Here is a 13,197-nt window from a genome sequence, read left to right on the forward strand (position 1 = left end):
CAGAGCTATATAAAAATGACATAATAGCAACATAAAACAAAGCACTACTAAAAACAACCTCACCCGAGGACATTCCTTTCTCATTTTCAATGGAAAAGCCCAGAACATTAGTTAAGAAAGTTGAAGGATTCGCAACAATCTTCAGCCAGAAATGGTGAGAGGATGATCCATCTCAACCTCCTCCACTAGTCCCCAACAGCTCCCCTAGTCAAACTGTTCTAATATAGCTACAACACTCATCTAACTGAGCCAAAATGTGGCAAGTAACAAATACTGAATAGTGGCTATCTTACCACTGTCCTTTCACATTCAATAGTACTACCATCACCAAATCCCCCAACAAACTTAATATTGCTGATGCCTCAGCCCAAACATCCTGGGGTTCTGAGGAAGGGCTACCAGACCTGAAACGTTAACTGTTTTCTCCTCCAAAGATGCTGCCAGACCTGCGGAGCTTTTTCAGCAACTTTGGGTTTTGTTCCAAACATCCTGGGGTTTGCCACTGACCAGAAACTGGAACTGGACTTGCTATATTGGTAGCAGTGACAATAGCAGGTTAGAAGCCAGGAATGCTGCAACACGCAACTCCCCTCCTGGCTCCACAAAGCCTGTCCACCATCGACAAGGCACAAGTCAGCGGCACAATGGAATACTCTCAATTTGCCTGGATAAATGCAGTTGCAACACTGAAAGTCTGACACCATGCAAACCACTACTGTGGCCACTACTGTAGAAATTTTCCAAAGATCCTTAGACAGAACCTTCCAAGCCCATGACTACCACAACAAAAGGACAAGAGCAGCTGACACGTGGAAACACAACCACCTGCAAGTTCCCCTCTAAGCCACACATCATCCTGACTTGGAAATATATTGCCATTCCTTCACCGGTTGCTGGCTCAAAATCCTGGGAATTCCTCCCATAAACAGCATTGAGAACCTACCTACTGCATGCAGGCTTCAGTTTGTGAAGGCAGCTCACCATGATCTTCTCAATGGCGACTAGGAATGGACAATAAATGCTGCCCAGCCAGCAACACCCATGTTCCATGAGAATTTTTTGTTTTTGAATTAGCAACTATAATTATGCACTGCAATGTTCCACAAATGGGTTAGAAGCAACTTAAATTTTAGAAGTCAAGGGAATGCCTCCTAGGGAAAAAAAGCTCACCTCTTTCAAAAATACAGGAAGTTCATATTCCCTGGCACCTTCAAAACAAACTAGGACTTTAAATTTTAGGAAGTCTCGTCCAAAAAAGTGGCACTGGGCAAAAAAGCTGGGGTATGTGTAAGTGCTGGTCAGGGCAGTGACATTGCTTAGTTGGTAGAGCAGTGTTTTGAGTCAAAGTGGAAATCTCTAGTTAATGGGTAGGAAAGGGTATTTACTGTAAATACCTTAAACCTCAAAAAGCATAATACATAGAAGCAGCAGTGGACCATTCAGCCCATCAAGTCTACCCCAAATTTGAGAAACTGGCTGATCTGATAATCCCTGCCTTATTCCTCATAACCCCTTAGTTCCCTTTCTGATTAAAAAAGATGTCTCAGCCTTGAATATACTTAAAAAGGCCCAGCTACAACAGCCCACTATGGAAAAGAGTTCACTACCTTCAGGAAAAAAAAATACTTCATCATATCATAGAATATCACAGAATCCCTCTAGTGTGGAAGCAGGCTCTTTGGTCTAACAAGCCCACACCGACCCTCCAAGCCTCCCACAGTCCAAGATGTGCAGGCTAGGTGGATTGGCCGTGCTAAATTGCCCATTTTGTTCAAGGATGCGTAGATTAGGTGGCTAAAATGGGGGGTGGGTGGAGATCAGTCTGGGTTAGATCCTGAGAGGGTCAGTGTGGACTCGGGCTGAAGAGCCAGTTTCCACATTGTAGGGATTCTATGACATATGTGTGACCCTCTGTAGATATTGTGTTGTTACCTTCACTACTTGCATCCTCATCCAGGTTTATAATCCACAAACAAGCTAATAATTGTACAATAATCTACTTCATTATTGTACTGAAAATAGTTGTGGACACTACCCTGATCCCAGATGTTACTCCTCCAGTTACAGGATACCATGCTGAAAATGTCCCCTTATCCCAACTATCTAATCATTAGGCAATCCTTTATCCATACTAAAATATTACCCACACCAGCATAGGCCTGTCTTTAATATAGCTTCGATGATGCCTTCTCTTTGGATTGCCCAAAAATATTTATTATAATGTACAAGCTCCCTAAAAAAGTTTTTTTTCTAATAAATTAGAACATACAACTGCCAGGAAATAAATTGTAAACAAACCGAGTTGTTGTAGTGAGGGAGATTGAAAGCTTAAACAAAAAAAAAAAAAGAGTAATTTATGGTAACAAATGTTTCTGTTACTGATGTAATCTGACATGAATTACTTTTTGTCCTAAATACTAGTCACTTTGGTCATCCAATTTTGATTTTAGACATTGAGATGGTTTATGGATCAGTGGGTCATGATAATCAGTGCACTCTTCCTTCAAGTTGTGGCACTGGACAAAAACAGCCCAATGAATTGAAAGTGCTGGGTGAGGTACCAATCTCACGACAGCAGCAGTGTGTAGCATCTACACAGATACATAGCATTAACTCACCCAGGCACCTATGGCAATGCCTTTCAAATCCCATAGCCTCTATCACCTAGAAGGGGAAAGGGCAAAGGGCAGCAGATACATGGGAATGCCACCAGAAAATTTACGCTCCAAACCAGACACCATCCTGACTTGGAACTGTTACTTCACTATCAAAATCCTGGAGTTCGCCTGAGCCTGTCTAGACTCCATAGACTGCTGTAGTTGAAGGAAAGGGTTCACCATAAGGTCGATGAGGGAATGGGCAATACATGCTGACCCAACCAGCAACACCCACATCACATATTTATTTACCCACGATCCCAGTATATGAAACCCCAAGCGATTCAGGACTGCTTGAAAATCATTTAAAGATGTAGTCTTGTTTTCAAAGTCTTGACGGAAATTCTAAAATACACACACTCACCAACTGAATTCTCCACTTTATCCAAACCAACTCCCTCAACAGTGCTTGCAGTCATCCAGATGGGCTGTGATTTAACAGGCTTCACCGTCTTTTTCTTGGATTTAGCATCAGATTCTTGGACATTTACAACAATGTTTTGTTCATAGAGGTCATTGCAAACTGCTTTATTTGACCATTTTTCTATATGATCTTTACTTTTAAGGCCATGTGTCGGAGGATTCTGGCTGAAAACAAAATACAAACGCCACATGAATGAATTTGATTCATGACTTTTTTGAAAGCATACTAAATATAACCAGCAATGAAATCCTTTGTACCTAGCAGCTACTTATATGAACAACAAAAGGTCAACATCTTTGTTGTTCTGGCGTAATGATATCCTAAATCATAAAAATGAATCTTCAGTATATTCAAGCTCCAGTTGTCATGAGGACTTGAGCCCAGTGTTATCCAAAATAAACAAACAATTTTAATAGAGCAGGTCTTTTGGATTGATATTAATGATGGATTTGGACAAAGCACTGGCTGTGATTACTTCATTGTTCAAAAATAAATAGGTACTTTCAAGAGTTGGCATTGTATAGTTAGAATACGATAACTCATGGAACTGTCATTTTAGACAAGCAGGATCTATACGTGTAAAAGTTTTTTTTATTTCATAACATTTAGCTAATCAAATTCTGTTCTCTCTATATCCTGAACCACGTGCTGCTGACTAGAATCACTAACATTCAATTTATTCAAGGTACTGCATGATTGACAAGCCATCACCATTTCACGTGTACTACTCCTCAGGTAATAAGCTAGTATCCAATTTCAAATAATCCTTTATCAGAATGGAAATCAGTGCTAAAAGAAATTTAGTGACAAACAGCATGATAAACAATTGACTTTCAGACGCATGCTACCTTATTGCTAGTTCCGGGATCTCAGTTGGTTGTGGTTCCAAAAGTTCATGTGGAAGAGCAATATCTTCCGTCTCATGCAAAAGTGCATAAATTGGTTCGATTTGTTCATTAAACGTTGCCAGAAGTGTTCGAGCATCACGTTTAGGTATTGCGGAAGCATCTTCTTCTACCTCAGTGTGACAGAATGTGCAGTTAAAGTTGCCTATAGATTTTACAGGAACAGCAGACAATAAGAGAAGGATTACTAGGGGAGCACAGGATATCGACATTTGGCCTGTCAAGTCCAGGTGCTGATAGTGCTAAAAATTAATCTTGCTCCCAATATTCTCTATAAACCTACATTTAGAAAAATTAAAGCTTTTGCCTTTTCCACATTGCATCCTTAAATTTTGAGCACACTCTCCCAATAAAGGAGTTGGGACAGAACCAGAAATCTCACAGAAGGAAGTTACCAAAAACTCTGGTTTGCTTCTTACCTCCCAGTCCCCAGTGTACACTGTTGCTTCAGGTAAAATTTAAAGTGCAGGAGAATGAAAACGTAAAACATCTGTCACCACCTCCAAAAGGGTTTGCGAAAGGGACTGCTCCAGTAACAACTAAACACTTAAGATGGTGAATGGGAGAAAACCATTACCCTCTGCTTTGGGATTCATTAGCTCATCTGTATCCTTCTGTTTTAATTGCAATTCACTTGAAATGCCATCCACATTAAGCCATGAGCAAAAAAAAAATAATGCTCTCAGCAATTATTTCTCCCAGGATCACATCTTTCAGCCTTGTATTGCACAAGTATTTTCAAATTCACAAATATTGACATTTTCATTCTGTAAAATTCATACATTTGGATGACACCCTAAGTTAATTTTAGAATTACTCAAAGCCAGAGATGCAACTTACTGTACTACAAAAGGAGCAACACAAGAAATAAAGAGCAGGATCTGACGGCGATAGTGCATTGCAACTGATGGAAATAGAGAAGGAGACAGTCAACACGTTGCTAATTGAGACCAAATCAAGTGGCAAGGACAATTGTAATGTGCTTGCTGTTATGTAAAGAAAACCATTTATTTGTTAGGAAAAAATGTAGATGTTTCTCATACAAAAGCCTTATATTAAGTTGTTAAAATGTGCTAAGGGAAATATCAAGTAGGTTCATGTAGGCCTATTCATCCAAGTCAGTCCATGGTTACAACTTGAATTTTTTTGTTGCAGTGGCCCCACCAGCTTTAAGTCCTATGTGAAGCTCTTTGTATTGCAAGGGAAGACAACCACCACGTTGCCCTCCAAGCCACACTCTGTCCCAACTTACTGCCATTCCTTCACCGTCATTGGGTCAAAAATCCTGGAATTGCCTCTCTAATGGTACTGTGGGCCTACCTTCAGTGGTTCAAAATGACAGCCCACCAGCACCCACAAGTTCAAGTAGAGCTGGGTAATAAATGCTGGCCCAGCCAGCGACCCCAGTCAGTGAATTAAAAAAGAACAAAACATCTTCAGTGGCACTTGGGGGGGTGTGACTATTTTATGCAAATTGTTAAGTTCTGTTTCAAACCATAACTGGTAACACTTTCTGGTCAATTCCAGAAGAGTGACCCATAAATTTCTAAACTCAAATGATCCAACAGTATGCTAAATACCACCTGTAAACTATAAAACCCTTGAGAAAACAAACTGACAGCCACCCCGTGCCCTACTGAAAACATTCTTTCCCCATGGATGCAGCCAGATACGCACTTCTCAAACTAGGTTTTGATTGGTTCAGATCTCCCAATTCTGAACCAATTTGTTTTTTCCATGCTGGATGAGCCAATTTCAACAGACAGCTCCGCAAGTGCCAAGTTCATCAAATTGCTGCAGGGGACATTTGGGTGTGAACACTGCAATTTGAAATATTACTGCTGTTCCTACCGCATTGACCCAAATGGAAGTTCTATCGAAGTTCTGTGGAACTGATATCCCATCAACACACTCACATGATGAGACACCTTTTGTTGTAGGACTGGGTTCAGGCGATCATCTCAACTTTCAGTACACCAGTGACATCACACATGGGAGAAAGTATTTACCTGCTCCATGTGAGAAAAAAAAAGTTAGCTCACTAGGCAACCCTGCTGAGAGATCACTCGTGGGGACAGACCAATCACCTGTGTGGTGTAAATAATTCACTCACTGAGCGACCCTGCTGAGGCAGCACAGAGTTCACACATCTCAACTGCAATTGGACTTTTCAGTCCTGAATGTGATGAACAGTACTCAATGTTTTAATATTCTGGAAAGAAGTTAAATAATTTAGCTTAGTGTTCAACACTGTGTGGCAGGTCATTTTAAGGATGTGATCACAGTACTTGGAAGAATCAGCATGGCTTCGTCAAGGGAGTTTGGCAGTGTGTGGGGGTGGGGGGCGCGGTTTCACGCCTATAAAGTCTGATGCAATTCTTGGAGGAAGTACTGAATGACCTGGATAAAGGAGAGCCAGTGGATGCAATCTGTTGGATTTCCAAAAGGCATTTGAGAAGGCGCCATACGGAAGCTGTAAAATAAAGTAAGAGTCTGTGATGTTAGGTGCAAGGTACTGGCATGGACTGAGGATTGGCTGACTGGCAGAAAGCAGAGAGTTAGGATAAAGGGTTCTTTTTCAGGATGGCAACCAGATGACTACTAGAGTTCAGTAGGGGGTCAGTGTAGGTACCACAATTATTTAGTTCCACATTAGTGATCTGGACATAGGGATTGAGGGCATTGCTGCTAAGTTTGCAGCTGGCATAATGGCAGGTAGAGACAGGTATTGAGGAATTTGGAAGGCTTCAGAATGAACAGGCTGGGAGAGTAGTCAAAGAAGTGGCAGCTGGAACACATTATGGGGAAATGTGAGGCTATGCATTCAGGTTGGAAGACTAGAGGCATAGATTATTTTCTGAACGCGGAAAGGCTTCAGAAATCTGAAGTCCAAAGGGATTTGGGATTCGGGATTCAGTATTCCCCAAGTCAACATGCAGGTTCAGTTTCTGGTTAGGAAGGCAAATGTAATGTAAGCATTCATTGCAAGTGACCTAGCAAGAGCAGAGATGTACTTCTGAGGCTATTAAAAGGCTCTGGTCAGAATGCATTTAGAATACAGTGAGTAGTTTCAGGCTCTGTATCTGGAAAAAAAGATGTGCTTACGTTGAAGGGATCCAGAGCAGATTTACAAGATTGATTGCAGGAACAAAAGGGCTTGTCTGATCAAAAAAGTCCGATATTAGACATAAACAACTGGGTTCAAATGAATCTCTTGAACAGTATAAAAAGAGTGTCAGGGTATTCAGAAGAGGGAGATCAGGAAGACAAAAGAACGGTGTGAGACAGACAGTCTTAGCTAAGAGGTTAAGAATAATCAGAGGAGATTCTACAAGTACAGTGGGAACAAGGGAGCAACTAGAGAGGGGGTCAGGCCCCTAAAAGGTCAAAGGGGTTATCTTTATGTTGAACATCAGATAGGAGGATATTAAATGAATATTTCATGTCAATTTTTAGTGGAGAAAGAAATTGGGGTGGGGGTAAGAATTGATGTTTGGTAAACAGTTCACATTAGAGAAGCTGTCAGGGTGGTCTTAGAAAATATGAGAGGTGGATAATTCTTTGGGACGTGATCTAGTGTATCCTAGGACATTATGGAAAGTTAAGGAGAAAATTTTGGGGCCTCTTGCAGAATTACCTGTATCATTTATAAATATGGGTGAGGTGCTGAATGACTGGAGAGGGGGTAATGGTGTGCATTTGTTTAAAAAAGGGATGTAAGGGGAAGCCTGGGAACTGAGACCTGAGAGTCTGACTTCAGTGGTGGGTAAGTTATAGAACATAGAACAATACAGTGCAGAACAGGCCCTTCGGCCCTCAATGTTGCGCCGACCTGTGAACTAATCTAAGCCCCACCCCTACACTATCCCATCAACATCCATATGAGTTGTTGGAAGTAATTCTGAAAGATGGAATTTATAGGCATTTGGAGGGGCAAGGGATTATTAGGGCTCTTCAGTTTTATGCAAGGTAAGTTGTGAATCCCAAAGTTGATTTTTTGTTTGAGGAAGTAACCAAGATAATTGATGAGAGATAATGGGAACTGCAGATGCTGGAGAATTCCAAGATAATAAAATGTGAGGCTGGATGAACACAGCAGGCCAAGCAGCATCTCAGGAGCACAAAAGCTGACGTTTCGGGCCTAGACCCTTCATCAGAGGGGGGGATGGAGAGAGGGAACTGGAATAAATAGGGAGAGAGGGGGAGGCGGACCGAAGATGGAGAGTAAAGAAGATAGGTGGAGAGAGTGTAGGTGGGGAGGTAGGGAGGGGATAGGTCAGTCCAGGGAAGACGGACAGGTCAAGGAGGTGGGATGAGGTTAGTAGGTAGCTGGGGGTGCGGCTTGGGGTGGGAGGAAGGGATGGGTGAGAGGAAGAACTGGTTAGGGAGGCAGAGACAGGTTGGACTGGTTTTGGGATGCAGTGGGTGGGTAGGGGGGGGGGGGGGGAGAGAGCTGGGCTGGTTGTGTGGTGCAGTGGGGGGGAGGGGACGAACTGGGCTGGTTTAGGGATGCAGTAGGGGAAGGGGAGATTTTGAAACTGGTGAAGTCCACATTGATACCATATGGCTGCAGGGTTCCCAGGCGGAATATGAGTTGCTGTTCCTGCAACCTACGGGTGGCATCATTGTGGCACTGCAGGAGGCCCATGATGGACATGTCATCTAGAGAATGGGAGGGGGAGTGGAAATGGTTTGCGACTGGGAGGTGCAGTTGTTTGTTGCGAACTGAGCGGAGGTGTTCTGCAAAGCGGTCCCTGGTCGACCCATCGTCTCAGCCTGCTCCTGCCCCACCGAACTCATCTCCACCTATCTGGACTCCATTTTCTCCCCTTTGGTCCAGGAACTCCCCACCTACGTCCGTGACACCACCCACGCCCTCCACCTCCTCCAGGACTTCCAATTCCCTGGCCCCCAACACCTCATTCACCATGGACGTCCAGTCCCTGTACACCTGCATTCCGCATGGAGATGGCCTCAAGGCCCTCCGCTTCTTCCTGTTCCGCAGGCCCAACCAGTCCCCCTCCACCGACACTCTCATCCGCCTAGCTGAACTCGTCCTCACACTCAACAACTTCTCTTTTGACTCCTCCCACTTCCTAGAGACTAAGGGGGTGGCCATGGGCACCCGCATGGGCCCCAGCTATGCCTGCCTCTTTGTAGGTTACGTGGAACAGTCCCTCTTCCGCACCTACACAGGCCCCAAACCCCACCTCTTCCTCCGGTACATTGATGACTGTATCGGCGCCGCCTCTTGCTCCCCAGAGGAGCTCGAACAGTTCATCCACTTCACCAACACCTTCCGCCCCAAACTTCAGTTCACCTGGGCCATCTCCAGCACATCCCTCACCTTCCTGGACCTCTCAGTCTCCATCTCAGGCAACCAGCTTGTAACTGATGTCCATTTCAAGCCCACCGACTCCCACAGCTACCTAGAATACACCTCCTCCCACCCACCCTCCTGCAAAAATTCCATCCCCTATTCCCAATTCCTCCGCCTCCGCCGCATCTGCTCCCATGATAAGACATTCCACTCCCGCACATCCCAGATGTCCAAGTTCTTTAAGGACCGCAACTTTCCCCCCACAGTGATCGAGAACGCCCTTGACTGCGTCTCCCGTATTTCCCGCAACACATCCCTCACACCCCGCCCCCGCCACAACCGCCCCAAGAGGAGCCCCCTCGTTCTCACACACCACCCTACCAACCTCCGGATACAACGCATTATCCTCCGACACTTCCGCCATTTACAATCCGACCCCACCACCCAAGACATTTTTCCATCCCCTCCCCTGTCAGCTTTCCGGAGAGACCACTCTCTCCGTGACTCCCTTGTTCGCTCCACACTGCCCTCCAACCCCACCACACCCGGCACCTTCCCCTGCACCCGCAGGAAATGCTACACCTGTCCCCACACCTCCTCCCTCACCCCCATCCCAGGCCCCAAGATGACATTCCACATTAAGCAGAGGTTCACCTGCACATCTGCCAATGTGGTATACTGCATCCACTGTACCCGGTGCGGCTTCCTCTACATTGGGGAAACCAAGCGGAGGCTTGGGGACCGCTTTGCAGAACACCTCTGCTCAGTTCGCAACAAACAACTGCACCTCCCAGTCGCAAACCATTTCCACTCCCCCTCCCATTCTCTAGATGACATGCCCATCATGGGCCTCCTGCACTGCCACAATGATGCCACCCGAAGGTTGCAGGAACAGCAACTCATATTCCGCCTGGGAACCCTGCAGCCATATGGTATCAATGTGGACTTCACCAGTTTCAAAATCTCCCCTTCCCCTACTGCATCCCTAAACCAGCCCAGTTCGTCCCCTCCCCCCACTGCACCACACAACCAGCCCAGCTCTTCCCCCCCACCCACTGCATCCCAAAACCAGTCCAACCTGTCTCTGCCTCCCTAACCGGTTCTTCCTCTCACCCATCCCTTCCTCCCACTCCAAGCCGCACCCCAGCTACCTACTAACCTCATCCCACCTCCTTGACCTGTCCGTCTTCCCTGGACCGACCTATCCCCTCCCTACCTCCCCACCTATCTTCTTTACTCTCCATCTTCGGTCCGCCTCCTCCTCTCTCCCTATTTATTCCAGTTCCCTCTCCCCATCCCCCTCTCTGATGAAGGGTCTAGGCCCGAAACGTCAGCTTTTGTGCTCCTGAGATGCTGCTTGGCCTGCTGTGTTCATCCAGCCTCACATTTTATTATCTTAAGTTAATTGATGAGGGCAGATTACTACACATTGTTCACTTGGATTTTGGTGAGGCCTTCAACAAAGTTCTGCATGGTATACTAATTAGTAAATTTAGATCACATGGGATTATGGTGAGCTTGGCAATTGGACACAAAATTGGCTTAACGGCAGGAGACAGACTGGTGGTTGATGGTCATTCTTCAGACTGGAAACCTGTTCCACAGGAACATATGTTTATTATTTAATATAATGATTTAGATGACAATATAGATGGTATTGTTCTTAAGTTTGTGGATGATACCAAAATTGGTGGCATCGCGGACAGTGAAGAATGTTGCTTCAGATTACAAACAGATCTTGATCAATTGGGTCAGTGGGCTGAGGAGTGGCAGAAGGCATTTAAATTTGGACAAGTATGACATATTGCATTTTACTAAAAAACGAACAACAGCAGGACCTGCTCAATTATAAGTTTGGTAGTGTTATAGAGCAGGGAAGTCTAGGGACTCAGGCACATTTTGAAGTTTGTGTCATATTTAGACTGGATTGTTAAGAAGTTGATAAGTAAGCTTTCCTCCACTGCTTAATCCTTCGGGAAGCCATGTTGAAGTTGTACAGGATGTTAGTGAGGCCTCGTCTGGAGGACTAAGTCCAGGTCTGGTCATCCTACTATAGGAAGGATATTAAGCTAGAGAGGATTCAGAACAGATTTACCAGGATGTTGCTGGGAATGGAGGGATTGAGTTATGAAGAGAGGCTGGATAGGCTGGGACTTTTTTCACTGGAGTGTAGGAATTTGAGGGGTGACTTTATATAGTCATTAAGTGTAGAGATAAAGGTGAATGGCAGTTGTCTTTTCTCTAGTGTGAAGGTTAAGACTCTGGCACATTTTTTATTAAAAAAAAGAGAGGAAAGAAATTTTAAAAAAGACATGAGGGGAATTTTTTTTTCAAAGAGTGGATGGCATGTGGAATGAAGTGCCAGAAGTGGTGGATGCAAGTACATTTACAATATTTAAAGGACATTTCGATGTATGCGTGAATAGGAAAAGGTTTGGAAGGGATATGGGCCAAGAACAAGCATGAATGACATGTTTAGTTTGGGATTATTATGGGAATGGGCTAGAGAGTCTATTTCTGTGCTGTATGACTCCATGACTGTACTGAATCAGGAGGAAAACTTCGAGTACAACACGCGTGCGTGCTTAACCCCCTCCACAATTTAAAATTTCTCATTATTTTAAAACTGATTCCGTGAAAGGAATCACTTTCTGTGGGGTGGGGTATAGAAAGAACAGGACAAGATTCAGAAATGAGTTGCAGAATCCCTCGCAGTATCCCCGTCTGAAAAATAAGGTCTTATTGAAATCTTTTGTTGGGTGCTAACACAAAATAACTCCTAGCGTGGCATTCAAATTATCGCGTGGGATGAATTCAAAACAAACATTTATCTGCCAAAACAAGGAATGAAACGTTTACAAAAAAAAACTTAATGTTGTGGTGAAACCGATAAAGTCCCAGCTCACCTGTGTAAGGGTCAAACAAGTGATTGACTTCCAAATCTGTAAAGGTGCTGAAACAGAGCGGGCACTTGAAAGATGATCTTGTGCTTGAATTTCTCTCGTCAGTTTCAATTTTTCTGCGCATGATGTCCAGTTTGTATTTGACCACATCTACCAGCAGCTTGTAGTTGATGTAATAGTAATTATGTCTGGAACTTTTACCGTCAGCATTGGTTTCAACTCTTATTCGACTCTTAAGAAACTTGTCAGATTTCAAGGTGTTGAGGACAGAGCGGAGCTGCTTCTTCTCAAACTTCAGGAGCTGTTGCAGATCATCCTCCTTCACACAGGGATAGCGAATGAGAATGTCCAGTGTGAGCGAGTACTCCACCCCGTAGAATCCACGCACAATGTACTTTGCTAAGCGTTTGAGAGATGCAGGGACTTCTGTAATGATGTTTTGGTCCATGGTACCTTTCCATTTAAATAAAAACAGAAAATATTTTATTACATGTTTCGAGGGAATGCGGGTATTACCATTCCAAGTGAACCAGGCTAGCAAAAACCTCAAAACTGGAGACTTTAGGCAAATTCTACTCCCTCGTCTTAAAAGTGTTGGTGCTTACTAACTAATCTCTAGAAGACGACCACGCTAATTCTAACGGAAACTCACTTAAATCATCCGTATGGAGTTTGCACATTCTTCCCCTTATCTGTGTCGGTTTTCTCCCACAATCCAAAAGGTACATTAAAAGGACAAAAGGGCAACTAGGGAGAGAATAGGGCACCTTAAAAAGGTCAGCAATGTGACCTGTGTGTGGAACTGCAGTTTGGGGGGAGGTGGAGAGATACTGAACAAGTATCCTGTGTCAGTGTTTACTATGGAAAATAAAGAACGTGGGGAAACAAATAGCAAAATCTTGAAAAACATCCATATTGCAAAAGGTAGTAGGAACTGCAGATGCTGGAGATTCTGAGGTAACAAGGTGTAGAGCTGGATGAACACAGC

The 13,197-nt window shown here is 44.1% G+C and overlaps 1 protein-coding gene across 1 annotated transcript in view; it reads right to left on the minus strand.

Moving 5' to 3' along the window:
- The window catches only part of LOC125452079 (general transcription factor IIE subunit 1-like), a 42,387-nt gene that overhangs the window by 25,184 nt on the left and 4,006 nt on the right, over positions 1–13,197 (minus strand). The window contains exons 3-5 of the mRNA XM_059653505.1: positions 12,213–12,662; positions 3,930–4,131; positions 3,022–3,245 (exon numbers count right to left, since the gene is read on the minus strand). Coding sequence (XP_059509488.1) covers positions 3,022–3,245; positions 3,930–4,131; positions 12,213–12,657 — 871 coding nt within the window. The 5' untranslated portion in view covers positions 12,658–12,662. The remainder of the gene's footprint in view (positions 1–3,021; positions 3,246–3,929; positions 4,132–12,212; positions 12,663–13,197) is intronic.

This window comes from Stegostoma tigrinum, chromosome 1, assembly GCF_030684315.1.
Source record: "Stegostoma tigrinum isolate sSteTig4 chromosome 1, sSteTig4.hap1, whole genome shotgun sequence".
NCBI classification, from domain to species: Eukaryota; Metazoa; Chordata; class Chondrichthyes; order Orectolobiformes; family Stegostomatidae; genus Stegostoma; species Stegostoma tigrinum.